The 23,064-nt window shown below is 33.1% G+C and overlaps 2 protein-coding genes across 2 annotated transcripts; one reads left to right on the top strand and one right to left on the bottom strand.

Annotated features, from left to right (window-relative positions):
- Positions 1-1,580: 1,580 nt before the first annotated feature.
- Positions 1,581-2,456, top strand: LOC134710909 (uncharacterized). The gene has a single exon (XM_063571326.1). The coding sequence runs from the start codon at positions 1,581-1,583 to the stop codon at positions 2,454-2,456; it is 876 nt and encodes a 291-aa protein (XP_063427396.1).
- Positions 2,457-8,870: 6,414 nt separating this feature from the next.
- LOC134711987 (centromere/kinetochore protein zw10 homolog) lies at positions 8,871-20,480 on the bottom strand. The gene is made up of 7 exons (XM_063573060.1): positions 20,370-20,480; positions 16,359-16,561; positions 14,696-15,834; positions 13,908-14,083; positions 12,731-12,931; positions 10,472-10,606; positions 8,871-9,259 (listed from the first exon to the last, which is right to left on the bottom strand). The coding sequence occupies exons 1-7, from the start codon at positions 20,404-20,406 to the stop codon at positions 8,886-8,888; spliced, it is 2,265 nt and encodes a 754-aa protein (XP_063429130.1). The 5' UTR covers positions 20,407-20,480; the 3' UTR covers positions 8,871-8,885.
- Positions 20,481-23,064: the final 2,584 nt, after the last annotated feature.

The following is a 23,064-nucleotide window of genomic DNA, read 5'->3' as shown; positions in this document are numbered from 1 at the left end:
ATGACAAATGCAGGATTTAATTTGAGAACATGGAAATCAAATAGCAAGCAACTTAGCAACGAAGCTACAAAGGCAAACGTACTTGATACGGATAGCGAGACGAAAAGTCTTGGGATGCGTTGGGATGCGAAGTCAGACATATTGACATTTGCGAAATTAAATGAAGATCGTATAGATATTGATAATTCACAAGCGACAAAGAGAGAACTATTGAGTAAATCATTGTCAATTTACGACCCACTCGGAATTCTTGGACCAGTGACCGTAAGAGCTAAGCTACTGGTACAAACATTATGGAAAGAAGGATACGATTGGGACCAGGTGTTGCCTAGCAACATAGTTTAATCATGGTATGAAATTTTAGATGACATCCGAGATGTAACAGTTAATACGAAAATCGCACGACATTATTTCAACGATCAAAATGAGAACGAAAGCAACGAGAAAATCACATTACATGTCTTTGTTGATGCCAGCCAACGCGCTTATGGAGCCAGTGCCTACTTGTGTAAAGGAAACACTTCTTCTCTCGTAATTGCAAAAAAACGGATCGCTCCGCTCGCCAAAATGACATTACCAAAGCTAGAATTGATGGCTGCAGTAATAGGAGCTCGAATGGCTAAAACCTCACGAAAACCCTAAAACCACAACGCACAGTACTATGGAGTGACAGTCAGATCGTTCTGCACTGGATTTCGTCTTTTAAATCATTTGGAAGATTTGTTCAGAATTGTGTGATAGAAATTAAAGAATCGACACAAAATTACGACTGGAAATACGTACCAACAGACTCAAATCCAGCCGACCTTCAAACTAGAGGAATATCATCAACGCAATTCAAAGAATCGACTTTGTGGATGCAAGGACCGTCGTGGATATCAGATGAGAACAGTTGGCCCACATGGACCCCACAAGTTAAACAAGAGACTCTTTTGTTAACGACAACAGATGACAGCGAAAAGACAAAACCGTGTGAATTAAATGGAATTTCGAAAATAATTTATCTATCGAGATTCTCGTCATTAAAGAAGTTACTACGAGTTACATGCTACGTGTTTAAATTCGTGAATATATGTAAAAGTAAGCGACCGTATAACTTGAGGAAATATGCTAGACACGGAAAAGATATTACGAAAGATGAAATCGACCGCGCAACTAGTACATGGATTACAGATATTCAAAATGTAAAATTCAGTAGTGAAAAGGAGCAACTCGTAAACCCGTCACGTGACAAGAATCTACCGTTAGTAAGACAATTGCGCTTATTCATAGATATAGAAGGTGTCATTCGATGCGCCGGGCGCATACACAATTCACAGTTAGACGACTCCGCGAAGTTTCCAGTGTTACTACCGAAGAAAAATCAATTTACGGACTTAGTTATATTGAACTCGCACCTGCAGATGTTACATTCTGGTGCTGGACAGACAATTACGCAAATCCGCCATTCATATTGGATACCTTCCATTAGACAATGCGTTAACCACATCGTACAGAAATGTGTGAAGTGCCGAAAAGTGACCGGAAAAGCATTTCCACAGCAAATTTCGCCTCCGCTACCAATAGATAGAGTTACCGATATGATTCCGTTTACGACAACTGGTCTTGATTTCGCTGGACCACTGTTCGTTAAAGATAATGGACTTGTTACAAAATCATATATTTGCCTATTCACATGTGCTTGTATTCGTGCCGTACACCTAGAACTTGTTACAGATATGACAATCGAATCATTCAAATTAGCGTTTAGACGATTCGTTAGTAGGAGAGGAATTCCAAGTACTGTGTATTCCGATAATGCACCAACCTTTGTTTCCGCCTCACATGACATTCCGAAGGAAATGAACATTCAAATTAATTGGAAATTTATCCCGAAAGCAGCACCGTGGTACGGTGGATGGTGGGAGAGACTAGTTGGAATTACGAAAACAACATTGAAAAAAGTGCTCGGAAAATCACAAGTAAATTCTGACGTATTACGAACAACTTTGATAGAAATTGAACGTGTAATCAACGATCGTCCGATTACATATGTGTCGTCCGACATCCGAGATCCAGAGCCGCTAACGCCGTCACATCTACTGCAGGGAAGAAGATTATCGCAAGACAACAATTCTGATTCAGAGGACAATATTTTTAACTTAGATTTCCCAGAGGCAAACAAACGTTTTAATCATAAAGTAACTTTGATTGAACACTTTACAAAACGATGGAGAATGGAATACCTCACCGGATTACGAGAGTTTCATCGCGTCGCCGGAGACCAAAGCGCACATGTGAAAATCGGTTCCGTCGTACAAATCATGGACAATTCACCGAGAATGATGTGGAAACTAGCTGTTATAGAAGATTTGATCACCGGGAAGGATGCAGTCGTAAGAGCAGTCAAACTACGTACACCAAATGGACTGATTAACACGAGACCAATTGTGAAACTGGTGCCACTGGAAATATGAACTTTAATTGTTAGAAGTGTTTTTTCAATACCCTTTTTATGAACAAAATATCATACATGAACAGTAATTGCATTTTGCGGCCCCCAGAATGTTGTGAATTAGTTATAGTTACTTTATACTCTTTTATTTGTTTAACGTTTTACCGCCATTTTACGTAACAATAGGCCCGCAACGTCGTCACTTGCCGACGTCTCTCTTGTATATATTAGACTAGTAAAGCTTACGAACATTGAAGACGCTTTTGTGTTTACTATTATCGATACGTCCAAAACAGTAATCTATGCCTTGGATAAGAAAATCCTTAGTTTTTGGAAAAAAATCATAGTTTTGTAACAGGAAATTTATTAAAATGACCACATTATTGATAATTCAGGTCAACACCGAAGTGTTGACTACTGGGCTGGTGATACCCTCGGGGACGAAACGTCCACCAGCAGTGGCATCGACCCAGTGGTGTAAATAGTTATCAAAGGTACCAGGATTATAATTTAGTACGTCAGACGCGCGTTTCGTCTACATAAGACTCATCAGTGACGCTTATATCAAAATATTTATAAAGCCAAACAATTAAAAAGTTGAAGAACATTGAGGATCAAAAATTCCAAAAAGTTGTGCCAAATACGACTAAGGTAATCTATGCCTTGGATAAGAAAATCCTTAGTTTTTGGAAAAAAATCATAGTTTTGTAACAGGAAATTTATTAAAATGACCACATTATTGATATTCATGTCAACACCGAAGTGTTGACTACTGGGCTGGTGATACCCTCGGCGACAAAACGTCCACCAGCAGTGGCATCGACCCAGTGGTGTAAATAGTTATAAAAGGTACCAGGATTGTAATTTAGTACGCCAGACGCGCGTTTCGTCTACATAAGACTCATCAGTGACGCTCATATCAAAAAATTTATAAAGCCAAACAATTAAAAAGTTGAAGAGCATTGAGGTTCAAAAATTCCGAAAAGTTGTGCCAAATACGGCTAAGGTAATCTATGATTGGGATAAGAAAATCCTTAGTTTTTGGAAAAAAATCATAGTTTTGTAACAGGAAATTTATTAAAATGACCACATTATTGATATTCATGTCAACACCGAAGTGTTGACTACTGGGCTGGTGATACCCTCGGGGACGAAACGTCCACCAGCAGTGGCATCGACCCAGTGGTGTAAATAGTTATCAAAGGTACCAGGATTATAATTTAGTACGCCAGACGCGCGTTTCGTCTACATAAGACTCATCAGTGACGCTCATATAAAAAAATTATAAAGCCAAACAATTAAAAAGTTGAAGAGCATTGAGGATCAAAAATTCCGAAAAGTTGTGCCAAATACGGCTAAGGTAATCTATGCCTTGGATAAGAAAATCCTTAGTTTTTGGAAAAAAATCATAGTTTTGTAACAGGAAATTTATTAAAATGACCACATTATTGATATTCATGTCAACACCGAAGTGTTGACTACTGGGCTGGTGATACCCTCGGGGACAAAACGTCCACCAGCAGTGGCATCGACCCAGTGGTGTAAATAGTTATCAAAGGTACCAGGATTATAATTTAGTACGCCAGACGCGCGTTTCGTCTACATAAGACTCATCAGTGACGCTCATATCAAAAAATTTATAAAGCCAAACAATTAAAAAGTTGAAGAGCATTGAAGATCAAAATTTCCGAAAAGTTGTGCCAAATACGGCTAAGGTAATCTATGAGGGGATAAGAAAATCCTTAGTTTTTGGAAAAAAATCATAGTTTTGTAACAGGAAATTTATTATAATGACCACATTATTGATATTCATGTCAACACCGAAGTGTTGACTACTGGGCTGGTGATACCCTCGGGGACGAAACGTCCACCAGCAGTGGCATCGACCCAGTGGTGTAAATAGTTATCAAAGGTACTAGGATTATAATTTAGTACGCCAGACGCGCGTTTCGTCTACATAAGACTCATCAGTGACGCTCATATCAAAATATTTATAAAGCCAAACAATTAAAAAGTTGAAGAGCAAATATTCGTCACATTCACCGAGCTACACGAAGGACTAGATAGAATACCTATACCATCAATTTTGTCATTGCAACCATATGTTGTCGCAGTTCCCAATTGTCTAATCCAGTAGTCCTCGTTTTGTCTGCGATGAGGCGTTGCAAGATTAGGATTGTTATGGTATATTTTATCCGATAATGCGAACTGTCATAGAAACAATGGAATGATCGGGCTGATTAAAATGTCTGATCTATGACAGCACATACGTTTGTTAAGTCTTCCTTTCGTTTCACCGACGTATACTACGTGCATCTTGTAGGTTTTTTTTTCAATCGACAAATGCGATCATGAAGTAACAATATTACATTAATGTGATATATTTAAAAGAGTCTATAACAAGTTAAACCATCATAATATTAGGCCTATATCAGAATTGTAAGTGACGATCGAATCAAAAATGTTAAAAGGTCAAATACAGTCCGACTGTAGAAGAACAATGAGGACCAAAAATTTGCAAACAAACATTCTAATAGCACCTTAAGATCAAGAAAAACTATAAAGAAATTATTTCCTTATCAAAAAAATCATAAAACAATCCAAAATGTCGAAATATTTATTACCAATTAGGTTGATAGCGACGGATGAGAGTTCGTTCAATCATAGTTACATAGTTTCACGATATATATTCCTATTGGTAGAAAAATCCAAAAGGACAGATATTCACAGAAATTCAACTCAAGATCTTCTTGAAAATTGGGTTTTCTGAAGAAGAAAAAACCCGTATCGTATGATAGCTCGTTACGAAGCTTTGAAATGTTTAAAAAAAAAAAGCTTAAATCCAACAGATAAAGAAGGAGTTTTGTGGTTTTCAGAAAGATTATGTAGCAATTATGTACTGTCTACTATGCAAAAATTCATTTCAGATTAAATCAAACTCCAAGGAAATGTTAAGAGCAAACACATACAAACAACCACCTCTACGGAAAAATTGTAATTTCCTGGTTTTTTTTTTCGATTTAAATACGACATTGACCATACTGTGTTTCTTTGTCATTCATGTATTACCCTATAGTTACAGCAGTCCTTTCGTGCTTACTATCAGTAAATGGGACTTAAGTGTCTTGCTGTGGAATTAATATTGTCAAGTCAGGTCTCCCTAAATGTCCGTTTTTAGGGATTTTTTTACAAAACGGTGACCTAGATTTTAGATTAGATTCCTATTGGCCATATTACATCTCGTTGTGTTCCCGTTCCACTTATGCATGCATTTGTGATAAAAGTTTATACCTACAATCCATACCAGTTACGCTGTGGCCATCAAAAAATGCCCACCACCACCTGATTTTGGCTACTTTTCACTTTTTTCCGATTTTGAACTCTTAAACGGTTTTCATCTTGCCATATTTTCATAAACATACATCTGAGAAGAGTTCATGGACCATGAACTGCTGGGCTGCAGTCCCTGCTATCATGACAGTTCAGCTGGGGCAGTTCAAACAAAGTTTGGAGGGTCATACGGGCCATCAATAATGGTAAGAATAGTTGTCACCATCACGCCTACAGGCGGGATTGGGGGAGAAGGGGTTGAAATTAGGTCAAAGGTTTAATTCAAGATAGATAAATCAGATCATTAATAATACGTAAAAGGATATGTATTATTCAGCTCAACAATCATCCAAAATACTAAATAGTTAACACCATTCTGCCAAATAAAATTTTTCTCCAAATAAACATAATATAAAATCCCAACAAGAGTGCACATGCTGAAATGTCTCGCCTTCTTTACTAATCATTTATATTATGTTGATAGTCCTAAATATAAATCTTTACTTCAACTTTCACATATTCACATATTATGAGACCCAAGAAAGGTAGTCATCATCATATGAACCAAACAAGAAATACCTGTTCACCATACAATCATTCAATACACTACATATAGATGTCTAAATTCTAAGAAACAGACTTAACAAAGAAAACTAACCATTGACCAAGGAAAATGATGTCAAGGCCTGGTGAACTTTGCCATGCAAATAGTACAGCTTAAAAATCTTCCATACAATAAATATAAATGACCTATTGTTTATATATTAAGAAAAACAAGATCAAAACACAAAATTTTAACACTGAGAAATGAACCGTGAAAATGAGGTCAAGTTCAAATAAAACAGGTGAGACTGACATGTACATCTTTAAATATTTCCATACACCAAATATAGTTGACCTATCATTGACCTATTGCATATACATGTAGTGTAGAAATAATACCAAAACTCAGAAAATTAATTATAACCACTGAACTATGAAAATGAGGTCAAGGTCAGATGACACCTGCCAGTTAGACATGTACACCTTACAGTCCTCCCATAAAGAATACAAGCGGCTCTCAAGAGCCTGAATCGCTCACCTGAATTTTTTTGGTTTAATCTCTCATCAATGATTATTTTGGCTTTTCAATTTATTTAAATGTTCTTTGAATCGTCCTATTTTCTTCAAAAGCAAAAAAAAATCATTTTCTCCTATGTTCTATTTTAGCCATTGGAGCTATGTTTCTTGACATACAAGGAAATGAAATATAAAATTTATACTAGATACTCTGAAACTCATTTAGCCTAAGTTTGGCTGAAATTGATACAGCAGTTTCAAAAGAGAAGATTTTTTAAAGTAAGTCAACATGATGAACAAATTGTGAAACAAGTCTTTAAAGAGCAATAACTCCTTAAGAGGTCAATTGACAATTTTGGTCAAATTGACTTATTTGTAGATCTTACTTTGCTTAACATTTTTGCTATAACAGTTTATCTGTATCTATAATAATATTCAAGATAATGACCAAAAACTGCAAAATTTCCTTAAAATTACCAATTAAGTGGCAGCAACCCAACAATGGGTTGTTTGATTCATCTGAAAATTTCAGGGCTTATAGATCTTGACCTAATGAACATTTTACCCCTTGTCAGATTTGCTCTAAATGCTTTCATTTTTGAGATATAAGCCAAAAACTGCATTTGACCCCTATGTTCTATTTTAAGTAACGGCGGCCATGTTTTTTGACGGATCAAAAAGCGAAGCACACACTTTGTGCAGGATAATCTAAGGAACAATCATGCTAAGTTTCATCCAAATCCATTCAGTAGTTTCAGAGGAGAAGATTTTTTAAAGTTAGCAAATCTGATGGAACAAATTGTGAAAAATTGTCATTAAAGGACAATATTTAAACCCCTTAAGGGGTCAATTGACAATTTTGGTCATATTAACTTATTTGTAGATCTTACTTAGCTTAACATTTTTGCTATTAACAGTTTATCTGTATCTTTAATAATATTCAAGATAATGACCAAAAACTGCAAAATTTCCTTAAAATTACCAATTAAGTGGCAGCAACCCAACAATGGTTTGTTTGATTCATCTGAAAATTTCAGGGCTGATAGATCTTGAGCTAATGAACATTTTTACCCATGTCAGATTTGCTCTAAATGCTTTCGTTTTTGAGATATAAGCCAAAAACTGCATTTGACCCCTATGTTCTATTTTAAGTAACGGCGGCCATGTTTTTTGACGGATCAAAAATCTAGCACACTTTGTGCGGGATACTCTAAGGAACAATCATGCTAAGTTTCATCAAAATCCATTCAGTAGTTTCAGAGGAGAAGATGTTTGAAAAATTGTTAACGACGACAGACAACGACGACGACGGACGCCAAGTGATGAGAAAAGCTCACATGGTCTTTTAGGCCAGGTGAGCTAATAATAGACCTATTGCTTATGATATCTTAGATATGGACTTGACCACCAATACTTAACCTTGTTCACTGATCAATGAAATGAGGTTGAGGTCAAGTGAACACGGTCTGATTGGCATGAGGACATCTCTAGGTATGCACATGCTAAATATAGTTATCCTTTTACTTATAATGGGAGAGAAATTAATAATTAAAAAAAAAATTTTGGCAAGTAGTCACTGAACAATGAAAATGAGGTCAAGGACAATGGACAATGGACATGTAGCAGATAGAAACTTTGCAACATGAGGCATCTATATACCAAGTTTGAAGAATCCAGGTCTTCTACCTTCTAAAATATAAAGCTTTTAAGAAGTTAGCTAACTCCGCCCCCAGATTACTATCCTTATGTCCAGCTTTCTGCGACAAAAGTAGCAGGCTCGATAAAAAACAAGTTTCGAAATGACAACTTTGTTTGAAAAATCAAAGCATCACATTAATATTAATACAATCTATACATTTTCACAGAAAGAAAATCATTTCAGAAAAGATTACATCATACACAAGCAATATATATATAGCATCACAGCACCATGCTGCTAAAAAGCATATGGGGAAAACACTGAGATATCATAAGGATTCTAATGTCTTGCATTGTATGACTTTCACTGACATCACTGAAGATGAGACAAAATAAAATAATTCCCAAATATAATATATATTCTTTATTTTATTTTAGTTAGAATGTTAGCTCTCCTTTCAGTGTTCTGAAACAATGCTCTAATCATCTGCTTAACTTCTGTTGCTGAAAATTCATTGGCAAGAGGACCTTTACCATCAGCCCATCTATCTGCTATTTCTAACAAGCTAGCATTGAGTATTGAAATGAGTTCACCAAATCTTAGCCATTTTGGAACGTTTCTTTGTAGTTCTACTTTCACATTAATTCCTTCTTCATCTGATGCTTCGAACAGACCTCCAGCTTTATCCTGTATCAAGGTCAGGAGGCTACCTAGATGTTTAGCATCATCTGATGATATATCCTCCAATATCACAATACTTGCTACAATGTCTGATATCACTCCATTCATTAGAGTTCCTAAAATATTGATAATATACTGTATAAAGTAGGAATTATACAAAAATGATAACATGATAATATATATATTTATATTATTTTCTTCATTATTGGATTTACAAAAGATGTTTTACATACCAGTATCTTTTTTTCTATTTTTAAGATATTCTTTTCATAAATTCAAATAATACAAATGAGTTAGGCATGGTGGTTGATCTGTATAACTGTGATGTATTCTTGCGATTCCTGGTTGACATTTTTTAATTAGGTAGGGGTACAGTAAACACACACAAAAAGCTTACAGCATCAGTGAAATCCCCTAAATTACAAAAACTTAGAATTGATCAATAAAATATGAAAATGATGAATAGGTTGGTGAAATGTGAGACAGACAGACATGCACACCTTTCACTACAGCTCATTGTGATGACCTATTGCTTCAAGTATCCAAGACATGCGGCGATGCACCAAATACTTAATGTTGATCATTCAACCATGAAAAGTGAGGTGAACCAATTATAGCTGTCCAATTACTCCTTGCAACAAGAACTTCAGTTCTTAGTTTAAACTTTCAAATTTCCAATTTAAGTGACTCCTTAAATTTGGGTTAAAACTCTATTTCACTATGTTTACCATTTAACTAAAAAGGGTATTAAAATGGCTCTGTTCTAAGCTTAAGGTAAGAGTTCATGTGACTACAACATCATGGGTAAACTGCCTTATACTTAATTAAAACATGATAGAGATGGATGCACAACCACAGGAACAATAGGAAATTTGTCAAGTTGAGATCAGGGACAATGGTTACATTCTAGACCATGAAGACAGACAATTGCACAAAATGCGTTGGTACATTTTTGGTATATATGAGATTAGAATTATCAAGTATATATCAGAAATATACAGTCTTATAAAATTTGTTATTGCCACCAATGCTGCTGTATAAACATCAAACAAATTTTTTCTCAGGGAGGCAAAAAAGACTTTGGTGGTAAAAACTACCTGTCAAAAACTAATAAATCATGTAAATACAACTTGACTTGTAAAACTAACACTTTTCTATTTTCCCATCTGTAAGTTCACTAAAAGCATTATTTCATCAAGGATGAGTGGTCCCAGCTTAGGCACTAATATGTTTTCATTCATGTCATATGATAACATAATTTTATTTGCATATCAATGTATTTTTTCTATTGACAAACTTTTTGTGCTTGCAATTGTCAACAATCTTACCAACAGCTTTTCTATAAATAGACCCAGGAAGAACTTCCTGCCACACTTTCTGAAGATGCTGGAACTGGAATAATGTCTGTTTTATTGACTTCTCTGCATCAAAGTAAACCTGCTCATCAGAAACATTTACAAAACCTGAAACATTTTAATATAAAAGGTGATATTTTATCTTTAATATTTCACATAATTTTATCAGAAATACAAGCAAAATTGATCTTTACTCTGTATTTTAAAGAGAACACTTCTTCTCTTTCCAAAATTAGACAGGAATCCTTACGGAACTCAGGAAGTAAAATATACTTAATCATGTTAATTATTATAAAATATAAATGGTCAGTTTCTGTGCATACATGTACATGTAACAAACAGTAGAATGAATGTCAGTAAAATCAGAAGAAGGGGGAATTAAATCTGTCATGAGCTTATAAAGAAAGTAGAAACAACAAGAATGTGTCCTAAGTACACGGATGCCCCACTTGCACTATCATTTTCCATGTTTAATGGACCGTGAAATTAAGTAAAAAACTTATTTGGCTTTAAAATCAGAAAGATCATATCATAAGCAACAAGCGTACTAAGTTTCAAGTTGATTGGACTTCAGCTTCATCAAAAACTACCTTGACCAAAAACTTAAACCTGAAATGGGGCGAATGGACGCACGGACAAACGAACCAACGGAGGCACAGACCAGAAAACATAATGCCCCTTTACTATCGTAGTAGGGGTATAAAAACACCATACAACATGTACAAACACCACAATTGTTTTTGACATTCAAATGCATGTTCAAAAAGTTTCCTAAAAAATGTGGTGTTTATAAAGCTATTTCGAATAAGTAAATAAACTGTGGTTTAGTGTTTGAAATACATGTACTGCAATCCTTTTATGAACTAACATAAAATATGAAATGATTTCTGACTTCCTGGAACTAATTTCTTTTATAGATTTAACTGGGTTCCCAAAATCCAGGAGTAAGAACTTCTGGAATTGCATTTGTTATGATTCTCTAATGATTTTGTATCAGATCATTCATCTTGCTTGTATTGGTTTTTAGCAATCAAGTATTTATGACCTTGTCCTTTGTGTAATTTCTTTCCAATGTTTGAAAACAATGTGTTGAATTTCAATTCCTTGTTAAGTTACTATAAATATTTTGAAAATGATCTCCTTTCTCAAAATATAAGTATGTTAAGTTTACAATCATGACAAAATTTGAGATCTAATCAAATTATGATCAATCAAAATGAAATAAATTTCTCAGATTTAATCAATTCTGCACAAATAAATGATTAAAGATACATGTACAGCTACATTAAAGTAAGTTGTTAAAATTAAATTGTTGACTGATCATTATGAAATATATCATTTTAATAGCATGCACACCTATTGAAAGGAAATAAAACAAATCAATCAATGAATCGTTCCATTATTATTACAAAGTTTAATTCAATATTCATAATAAATCTTGCTTTGGTTAACTTTTCCTTATTGTCCTACATGTACAGTCAGGGGCACTACTTGTACAAGTAATTTTCATTTACTTGAAGATGTAAAAAAAAATCATATTTACATAAGTTAATTTGTAGGATACCTATACAAGTTAATTTTATTTACTTTTAAAGGTAAAAAATTGACTTAGTTATGTCCCTTAGACATTTAGATTTTTTTACTTATAGAAGTGAAAAGTCATCTTATCTTCATTTCTTAAATTTCAAGAATTTCTTGGCTTTAATAGAATTTTAATTTGTATGCCAATTGCAGATGTCTTTACTAATCATTTGTGTGTAATTTCATATACAATGAAAATCCCATTTGTCTGTTATCTTCAGAACACAGGTCATTTACAAGCCCCAAAGGAGCAATTTTTGAAGGCTTTGTGCAAATACTTAAGATCTTTACGCAATCAGTTTCTTTGTTGAATTAATGAAATGAAACAATGAACTTTAATAAAAAAAATTATGAGCTAACCTAAGAAAAATTATTAAAGGCATGATTTCACATCTCAAAACTTGAAAATTTTGGTGAGATTATATTATTTTTTTTACTTGTATAAGTAAATTTTTGAGAAAATTAAGGGTAGATTATTCAAACACTTTAATTAACTTTTATAAGTATATTTTTTTTTACTTCTTCAAGTAAATAAAAATAACTTGCACAAGTAGTACCCCTGACTGATGTATATAGCTACAAAAATGTTGCACAAAATAAACATTATAATAACAAATAGCAGGTCTTTTTGTCATGTTTTTTTAAACTAACCTTTAGCACCTTCCAGATATACAGTCATTATCTTCTTCTGTTGAGCTAGCTGCTGCAGAAAATGTTCAGCACCCAGTTTTCTTACTTTGGGAACCAGATCAACAAAGGTTGAACTTATGTTGGTTGGTAGATTTTTACTGAACTGGTGCCCTAATGTCATCAGGTGATGGGCAATAAACATACAGTTGTTATGAAAAATAGCTGAAAATAACAATTTATACGTATTAAGATATGCAAGATTATGTAGCATATTTTATGCTATTAGTTTTGCCCATTGTTGTAGGACTGACTGTAACTTGTGGTTTATATCCTTATAAGACAGCACAAACTTAAATAGTGTTATGGAGACGCTGAATGGTGTGATGGTTCTTAGTTCAGAGTCTTACATTTATATGTATTTATTACATGACTATAAATTTTCTGTTTTCTCATTTGCTAAAAGCATAGGAAATCCTCTTTGATAAAATGTTAAATTTGTCGCAGCAAAAATCAGGAGGGGTTAATATAAGATATGAAACAGTGTCCATGTAACTAAATATCAATAATCCATGGCAATGTCATTGACATAGGTTTATGACATCAAAAATAAATTGCTGTGTTTGTTTTTTCTTCTTCAATGTGTTTTGGTATATTTTCCCTGTTCTTCTTGTGTTTGATGTATTTGTATTTAGTTAACTTTATATAATATTTAAACTTATGAAAATTAGCAACTGCAAAAGGGCATCATAAATTTAGTATTGAAACAAGGAGCAGTTACATGTACTAGAGAATAAAGATGTATATATTATATTAAATAAATTTGCATATCAATCGAATATTCACAACAGAAAAAGATAACGGCATATCAATAATCCTTTCAAAACAAATATTTTGGAAACATTTCCTTGAATAAAAAGCACTTATTAGTTTATATTCCATATATATATGCACTGCACGTGTTATCTACCTTCTTTGTAAACAAAGATACTAGTTTAGAAAATAATTCAGGCAAAGACATGAATTATATCCGGATTTAAGAAAATTTGTGTACTAACATAATTAACCATAATTTTAGATGTATTATACTAATGTTAACGAGGCCGGGATAAGGTATCGGTATTTGATGTATATATTAACAAATGTAAATATGTTAATAAAACTTAGTTTTAATGATAAAAAAAAAAAAAAAAAATTTTACCACTTAGTTGAGGAAATTTCAAAAGACTGTCTCTGTGAAATGTTGGGATCACACTGCAAAATAGCTCAAACATATTTCTGACAGCAAAGAAGAGTTGTATGGCACATTGTTCAGAACTTTCTGTGGCTTCAGTCAAGGTATCGTAGGCTACATTCATCAACTCCTGCACACATACACTAAATAACAAAAAAATAAAAATAGTAAAATTATCACAAATCATGCAAAATGACACAATACATGTAATTATCATAACAGTAAAGCCGAGAGGTGAATATTTTATATCTTAAAAAGCAAAATCTTGGCATGGTTTTTATTAAAGATTAGATTAGAATACATATATTTCTTGTCTGTCAAAGATAAATGCAAAAATGTACATGCAAGTTAGTGTAATTTTATCATTTCACTGAGTTGACTGCCAACTCATGGCTGTATTAATAAAGAAAAGAATTATTTTGATGAATTAAAACTGCAATTCTTTTTTAAGTACATTTACTTTATAAACAAGAAGATGTGGAATGAGTGCAAACGAGACAACTCTCAATCCAACATACATGTAGTCAAACTCAATATGTATAAAAAGTTATTAATTATACATACATGTATAGCCACAAAGCCTCAGCTCTCACTGAACAGCAAGCTATAAAGGGCTCCAAAATGACCTGTAAAACTGGTCATTTTGGGGCCCTTTATATAGCTGGGCAGTAGATAAAGTGCAGTCACCCTGTGAACATGACCTAGCAGAAACAATACCTTAAAAAGATACATGTATATATATACCAATGGCTTACCTAATATGGCATTCTGGTAAACGGAAAGTGTTAGAACTCAGATGTACTTCATTAGCTAAGTCCAGTTTTCTTTTCTTCTTTCCCCCTCCACCATCAGGACCTAGCGGAGGTAATTCTCCCAAGGGTTTATCACTGGACACTTTAACAGTATTATGAATTTCTGTTGTCATCAGTTTTCTTGCTCTTTCTAAAATTGCCTGACATTTCTTGTTAGCAAATAAAACATTAATATTTTGAATAAAATCAACAAGAACATTGTTGGAAGGTGGTATGAAATGTATTTCCACCCATTTGCAGTGCACTGTGTCAGTCATTAAGACAATATCTTTGAAGCTCTCTAATTCACTATTATTGGTGGGAATGGCTGCCTTTAAACATTCCTTGATAAGTTCTAGCACCTTACTTGATATGGCTCTCCCTAACAATTCCATAAGATTTGGATATCGTTGTTTGCCTCCATCTTTTTCTACATTGAACAATTTCAAAAAGCAATCATTTAATAGGTGTAAAATATTTCCAAAATTTGAGAATACTTCTTTGGGGTTCTGGTAAGTACTTTGCTTGTTTCCTGAAATGTACCGTACTTGTACAGTACTACTATTAGGACTTATAGCAACCTGACAATCTGAATCTGTTATCAAAGGGTTCAAAATATAGGTCAAAAGCTGGTTTCCAAAATGCTGTATTTTGGATTCAAGAATTCCAAATTTATGCATGGCAATAACAATTCCACGGAGGCTTTCTAAGCTGTCAGCATTTTTTTCTAATTTTAATTTACAAATTATCTCCCCAGTCTTTTCACTAACTTTTGTAACATCCCAAACTATCAATTCTTTCCACTGATCACCTAAATCAAATAAAAACTTTTCCTTCTGAACACAACTTTCTTCATGAAGAGCTGATAAAATTTTAATTTCACTATCATCTTCAGTGATTGGCTTGTTAAGAGAAACCTGAATTTCAAGCAAAGCATCAGCAGCCTTTGCGAAATCTTTGGACTTGTTGGCTAAGGTAGCAGTTTCCAGTGTATTCTGGATCTGAACAATTTTATCTAAAACAACAAGGACTTCAGATGCTTCCTGATACTGTGTGTTCAATGTCTGAAATACTCCAGTTGACATATTCAGCTGACTTTTAATCTGCAAATAAAATATCAATCGTCTTGATTATACAATCTATACTTCTAAAACAGGTGAAATGTAATTTTTGTCCACAATCACATTTATGACATTAAAGTGATTTGCCTGGATTTTAGATTTATTTACAAACATTGTTCATTTTTGTGTTCTGTTTAATTAATATAATCAAGACCTAGTTTGAACTTAGTCTGACATGAGTATAATTTAAACATGATGAGTGCATAGTGTGGAGCAGAATCTGCTTACCCTGGCCATGGTTTATGGTAGTATTAAGTTTTTGCTCAGTTTTTGATCAAGTTTTTATGTTGTTTTTGTAATTTTATATGTCTATTGGTCTGGGGTTTTTTTTGTCATGCTGTTGTCAATTTTTCATTAAATTATATTTACTTTAAAAAAAAGAACTATTGCAAAGCCAATGAAATTCTTAAAGCCTTTGGATCTTCAAATTTAAGAAGTTCATATCTCCAGATCGATTATCTACAACTTTTTAGTCATAATACATATCTTCAAATAAATCCCTTTACCTCATTCTCAATCTTATCAGCCACTTCTGTCATCTCCTTTGATAAACTACCCACATTATCAGATAGGGTCTGTGCTGTTTTAAGACGTGGTAGAAAGTTGACATACTGTTGATGGATAGAATCATGGACTTGCATCTTCATGTCTGTCAACTTTTTATTCAACACCTCTATTTTTCCCTGGATCTCCTGAGTTTCCAGCTTACCTTTAGAAATAAAGATAAAAAGATGTAAATATAAAGAGGCTCCAAATAGTCCAGTCAAACTAAGATTTTACCTCAAACTAATTGCAACAGAAAATGTTTTAGTTCTAATCTATAGCATTATGCCCTTTATATACACAGAAAAAAGTCCCATAAAATCTAACTTGAGGAAAAATCAAAATCAACATTTTTAATTTCCTATGGAAATTAACATTGGAAGGGGAGATAACTCTTACAAAAATGAGTCATTTTCGGTAAGTTTTTGGTTGTTTTTCTTGAAATTTAGGTATAGTATGATACTTTGATGGGGTTGTAAGTTTGTATTTGACTAAATTATATAATCTTCTACTCATGAAATGTACAAAACCGAAATGTTATGGGTAGTTTTATTTTTTTCGTGCATTTTTCATTCAAGAAATTGCAAATTTGAAGCTTTGTGACCATTTCGAGAAAAAAAATGTGAAAAATTGGTATTGTTTATACCTGCATATTATATTTTTTCAGCAACTTACCTATCTTAAGAAACTTTAACCCACAAAAAGAAGAATACATGCTTATTTATTTTGATTAAATTTGCGATTCTTTACCTTGACATGTTGAAAAATTCAATAAATGGTGAACTAATGAATTACGAAATCGAGATTATAGCTTGATAAAAGATATGAAAACACCTTTAGAGTTTTTTGTTATACTCTAAAGACCGCTAAAAAATCAAGAATACATACATTCTGATGAACAGAAGTGGTAAAAATATAATTTTGTATCAATTTTAATTGATATTTCTGCCTTTTTTGCAAGAGTTATCTCCCTTTTCAATGCAAATCTCCATAGGAATTTTAAATGGTGATTTTTTTAGTTTTCCTCAAGTTAGATTTTATGGGACTTTTTTCTGTGTACATTTGGGGTATAATGCTAAAGATTACAACTTTAAAATCTTCTGTTGCAATTACTTTCGGGTTAGGGTCAAATTTATGCTAGATTGACTGGACTAAAACCATATACACAATGTACCGGGTAAATATAGTCAGGAAAAATCATGTAGATCTTGTAAAATGCAGCAGATTCTTTCTCTGTTCACAATTCTCTATCTATTATATATTACAAGAAAAAGAGAAAAACAAACAGCAAAACTGTTAACATGGCTAACACAGAGGTACATTGTTGTACATGTAAAATGTATGTTGAGTCTGTCTGTAATTTTGATAGTATAATGCAAATGATGAAAATTAAAACATTTCATGACTTTGAAACATACTGTGCATAACATGCATCCAACATGTCCATAGTCAATGTACCATGACCAAAAGTAATGGGTCAAATCAATTTATCATCTCTGAGGAAATGAAAAATGCCAATGCAAATACAAATACAACAACATTTAAAATATTATTCATAATAATTTATCTTTAGTTCCCTATAAACATGATAAAAGAGCATTTATAGCTGTCAATTTTATTTCATGGATTTGACCAATAATCATATTTAATTTTGATATAACTGCTAACATACTAAAACATAAATTCAAATAAATAAAGAATACATAGCCTCATCATAATGCTATATTGTATCAGCATTTTGTGTGTATTTTATACCAGACACAATCATCATAAGATCTTCAATAATAGTTTTGATGGTCATTTGACAATGTATGACCTGATGGGAACTAAATATTATTATGTAAATATACATATTTGATTCTACCACTGCATCAAGTGTGATACAATATTTATCCACTCGAGACAGTTTCATTTTTAAATTTAAAACGCGAGGCTTGCTAAGACATGTAGGAGTTTTAAATATATATCTAAAAAATTAATTGTCGATAGTGGATAAATGTTGTATTATACGAAGATTTGGTGTTTCTTTAATAATTTTTAAATAAAAAGCAGGCAAGATTTTTCCTTTTTTTCGAGTGATCTGCCATAAGATGTGTAGATAAACTGATTTCCTATTGCCCCATGTTTACCAGTGGCAGATCCAGAACTTTTCCTAAGGGGGGGCCCCCTGACTGACCTAAGAGGGGGCCCGCTCCAGTCATGCTTCAATGATTCCCTATATAATCAACCAAATTTTTCCCATGAAAGGGGGGGCCTGCCCCCCCCCCCCCCCCTGGATCCGCCTATGTTTACATACATTTGTAAATCTTTTATTAATATTTGAAACAAAAAAATCATATTGTAATTTGTTGTTTACTTCTTAATTAATGCCTCTTTGAACTCTTTTACGCAAACATAAGCATTTAAATAAAATATGCAAATATTTGAAATTCAATGAACCATGTCTGAGGATGGTGCCAAATACATGGATATAATTTATGCAAATGCTAATGTTGAATGTCAGAAAGTACCTTACAGCATGAGCCATGCACACCTATTATCCTGGACATTGTGGTTCTGCATTTCAGAATAGGACAAACTTTATGATGTAACACTGTGTAATGTGGCTTAAATGCAGGTTGGTGCTTCTCAGCTGGGGTCCTTCATAGTTTTCTATTATAGGTTTGGTCACCGTCAGTATTTCTTTTAAGTTGCAATATCTACTTTACCTACACGACCTATAAACTATTGGTGGTTTGCATTGGGAAATAGTTTCTTACATTCAACATTGCGAAGTTTTTATTTTAAATGTTTACAAATGTTCACAATCATATTTCCTAATTATTTGCTAATTTAAAATTATATTCTTTAATTATTTTCGCTTTGTATTTATTTTCATGAATTTCACGGTTGGTTTATTATCGCGAAATAAATACACACGAATCTAAATCAAATCTTTTAACTGATTAACTGAAAGGCAATAATAATAAAGTCGCGAATATAAATACCATCAAACTTGCTTGAAATACACAATTCACGAAAAATAAGTACCTGAGAAAAAAATACAAGTACAGTATAAGGAAAAGTGATATTCAGTTACAGATACTAGTGGATAGACTGGTCAGATTCTTGTTCAAAAGCAGATAAACTCATCAGATAGTTTGATTTTGAGAGCAGATTTACAGTTACAATATATGTCTTAATTAAGATGCTGTGGGATCTACGAAAATATTATGAAGGCACTGAATGTCATTTCGTCCTAGGGAGAACACTGTTCATGCTATTTCAATGGTGGACAAATCTGCAATTTGTTCTTAACTGTAGATCTGCTACAGTGAAAAAGGGAAAAGAAAAAAACCAAAACATTTGGATTTGTTTCTGTTTCTGCCAGTGGGATGTCTGGTTCTACCGGTATAAGGTCCATTCATGCCCAATACAATTTTGTATCTCACACATTCATGCTCTACATGTAGGCCTTCATATTCACGCCCAATTTTTTATTCAAATGGAATGTAAACAAATTTGCTGTCTGTATTTAGTGAATAGTGTACATGTATCGTCTATATCAAATGTTCAGTCTTTCTAAGGCAACACACCAATAGCCAATATTGGGTGTTGCTAGGTCTTTCATAGTCCAAAAAATTATGACGTCTGGCAAGGCTATTTTATTTTTTTCTGGGACGCCTTCCTTTGAATCCCAGAAAAAAATAAAATAGCCTTGCCAGACGTCATAATTATTTGGACTAGGTCTTTCACCGATTTGTCTCGAAGACGGAGGCGATGTGTCTTGAATTCCTATTTATAAGGGTACTCCCCAAGCACAGGCAATTGTTTCTATCCATAGGAATATATGGAAAGACGACATTCCCATAACCAGCTGAAAAATATCGTAGGCGTACGTGGCTGTTATAATATACTTTCTGACATTCAAAATTCAACAAAGCTAAAGATAATATAAAATGGGAAATGTTGTTATTTTTGATTATCTGAATTACCAGCTGATGATAGAACTTCTGTTACGAATGATGCCATGGTTTGTTCTTTAAAAACTTTGACAGCTCATATGCCGCGCAATGGCTGGTAAGGGAGACAACTTCGATTTAAAAAAATTCGCAAAAAATATAGATACAATTCCGGTGACGACACACAATAAAATTCCGGATAATTTCTCTACTTGGCAATCATTCAAATAAGATCATAAAGGGACATTGTGACGACACAAACTCAAATTCATGTTCACCGACTTGACTGGAATTCTGATATTTAATATATAACATATTAAACATTTGCTAAAATAAACAATTTACAATTAAGGCATGGGCTCCGGCGTCAATATGCCTCATCATCGTTTCATGTGTATTTTAGTCAAGACGACATCTAATTTAGTAATCTTAACTATCGAGTTAACCCCGAATACTGCCGATAGTCATATCAACATAAATATAGATATAAATAGATACCAAACTCGTACAATTGGATTGTAAAAGTCCGTTTTATTTCATATAATCATTGAGAAAATATGTTTGTTTGGGTTTTTGTAAAGGTCGGCTGGTATCATATCTGTATAGAAATTTACACCCGATAAAATATTTGATTTGATTTATGATACGTAGCCTAAAAACATATTTTAATACTCGATTTTATATGTACGTGCTATGTAACCAATGAGGTTTTGTGAATCGAATCATTCAATCAAATGATTTTGAAGTAAATTTATACAATACCAAGTTAATGAAAATGGCACAAAAGCAAGAAGAAAATGCGATGACATAGCCTTCCTAGATGCAGGATTACATGGAAACAATGGTTTACATCTAAGCAGGAACATATATATATTAACGTTAGATAATATACTGTTCCCAGATCCAAGCACTTGTATTCGTTTTTGGTAAATTATAACGTCTTTCCAAAATTATTTCATAGACTGGAAAATCCTTGATACGACTTAAATTGAATAAGGGGGGGGGGGGGCCCTGACTGACCTAAGAGGGGGCCCGCTCCAGTCATGCTTCAATGATTCCCTATATAATCAACCAAATTTTTCCCATGAAAGGGGGGGCCTGCCCCCCCCCCCCTGGATCCGCCTATGTTTACACACATTTGTAAATCTTTTATTAATATTTGAAACAAAAAAATCATATTGTAATTTGTTGTTTACTTCTTAATTAATGCCTCTTTGAACTCTTTTACGCAAACATAAGCATTTAAATAAAATATGCAAATATTTGAAATTCAATGAACCATGTCTGAGGATGGTGCCAAATACATGGATATAATTTATGCAAATGCTAATGTTGAATGTCAGAAAGTACCTTACAGCATGAGCCATGCACACCTATTATCCTGGACATTGTGGTTCTGCATTTCAGAATAGGACAAACTTTATGATGTAACACTGTGTAATGTGGCTTAAATGCAGGTTGGTGCTTCTCAGCTGGGGTCCTTCATAGTTTTCTATTATAGGTTTGGTCACCGTCAGTATTTCTTTTAAGTTGCAATGTCTACTTTACCTACACGACCTATAAACTATTGGTGGTTTGCATTGGGAAATAGTTTCTTACATTCAACATTGCGAAGTTTTTATTTTAAATGTTTACAAATGTTCACAATCATATTTCCTAATTATTTGCTAATTTAAAATTATATTCTTTAATTATTTTCGCTTTGTATTTATTTTCATGAATTTCACGGTTGGTTTATTATCGCGAAATAAATACACACGAATCTAAATCAAATCTTTTAACTGATTAACTGAAAGGCAATAATAATAAAGTCGCGAATATAAATACCATCCAGATCCAAGCACTTGTATTCGTTTTTGGTAAATTATAACGTCTTTCCAAAATTATTTCATAGACTGGAAAATCCTTGATACGACTTAAATTGAATATTGATAAATTGGAAATATTAAAAAAAAAACTGCTTTAACACATGTTGTCCCTATAACCAGAGACATATCAGAAATTTGAATATGTCTCTGATAGAACAACATATTCATGTTCCTGATGTATAAATGAATGATACCAATTGAAGGCCAAATACAAAAACTGTAAGCTAACTTGAAAATGTAAAAATAAAAAACTGATTCAGGAATTTTATTCTATAGTCTACAATGTTAAAGAGAGTTCATTGCTGAAGATGAATAATCAATATGCTCTAAATGAGCGACAAAGACTATTTGTAGAGCCTCTAGTAATTTAAGCCTAAGATTCTAAAACCGAATCACTTTACATAAAAGTTCTAGACGTTTAAAACCAAATCTGTTAAATCAGTCCTATGATGGAATCTTCAAACTGAAATTAAAAAACTAAATGATAAATTTATATATGTATATGCATACATGTATTGATTAATAAATTAACAATATTTCATGATATAAAAACTAAAGATTTCTACTGTTACAAAAAAGAAAAGATAAATTTTAGAGGAACTTGGCTTGGTTGCTAAAGTATGACTGAAAGGGATATCATTTCCAGATTCAATATATTAAAATGGTTATATAGGTGCATCAAATTGTTATAAATTATCCCTTTACAAATATTGATATCATAGAGGAAATATATTGAAATAATAGACAAATGAAAAATAACTGTATCGTAAAATTTGATATTTTAATATATCATGATTAGGAAAATTGAAAATGTTTCAAAATCTCCAGTTACTCTGACCAAATGATTGTGATCAAATAAT

Source organism: Mytilus trossulus, chromosome 3 (genome assembly GCF_036588685.1).
Source record: "Mytilus trossulus isolate FHL-02 chromosome 3, PNRI_Mtr1.1.1.hap1, whole genome shotgun sequence".
Taxonomy (NCBI): Eukaryota; Metazoa; Mollusca; class Bivalvia; order Mytilida; family Mytilidae; genus Mytilus; species Mytilus trossulus.
Note: the sequence above shows the minus strand (reverse complement) of the source record. Positions and strands in the feature narration are given on the sequence as shown.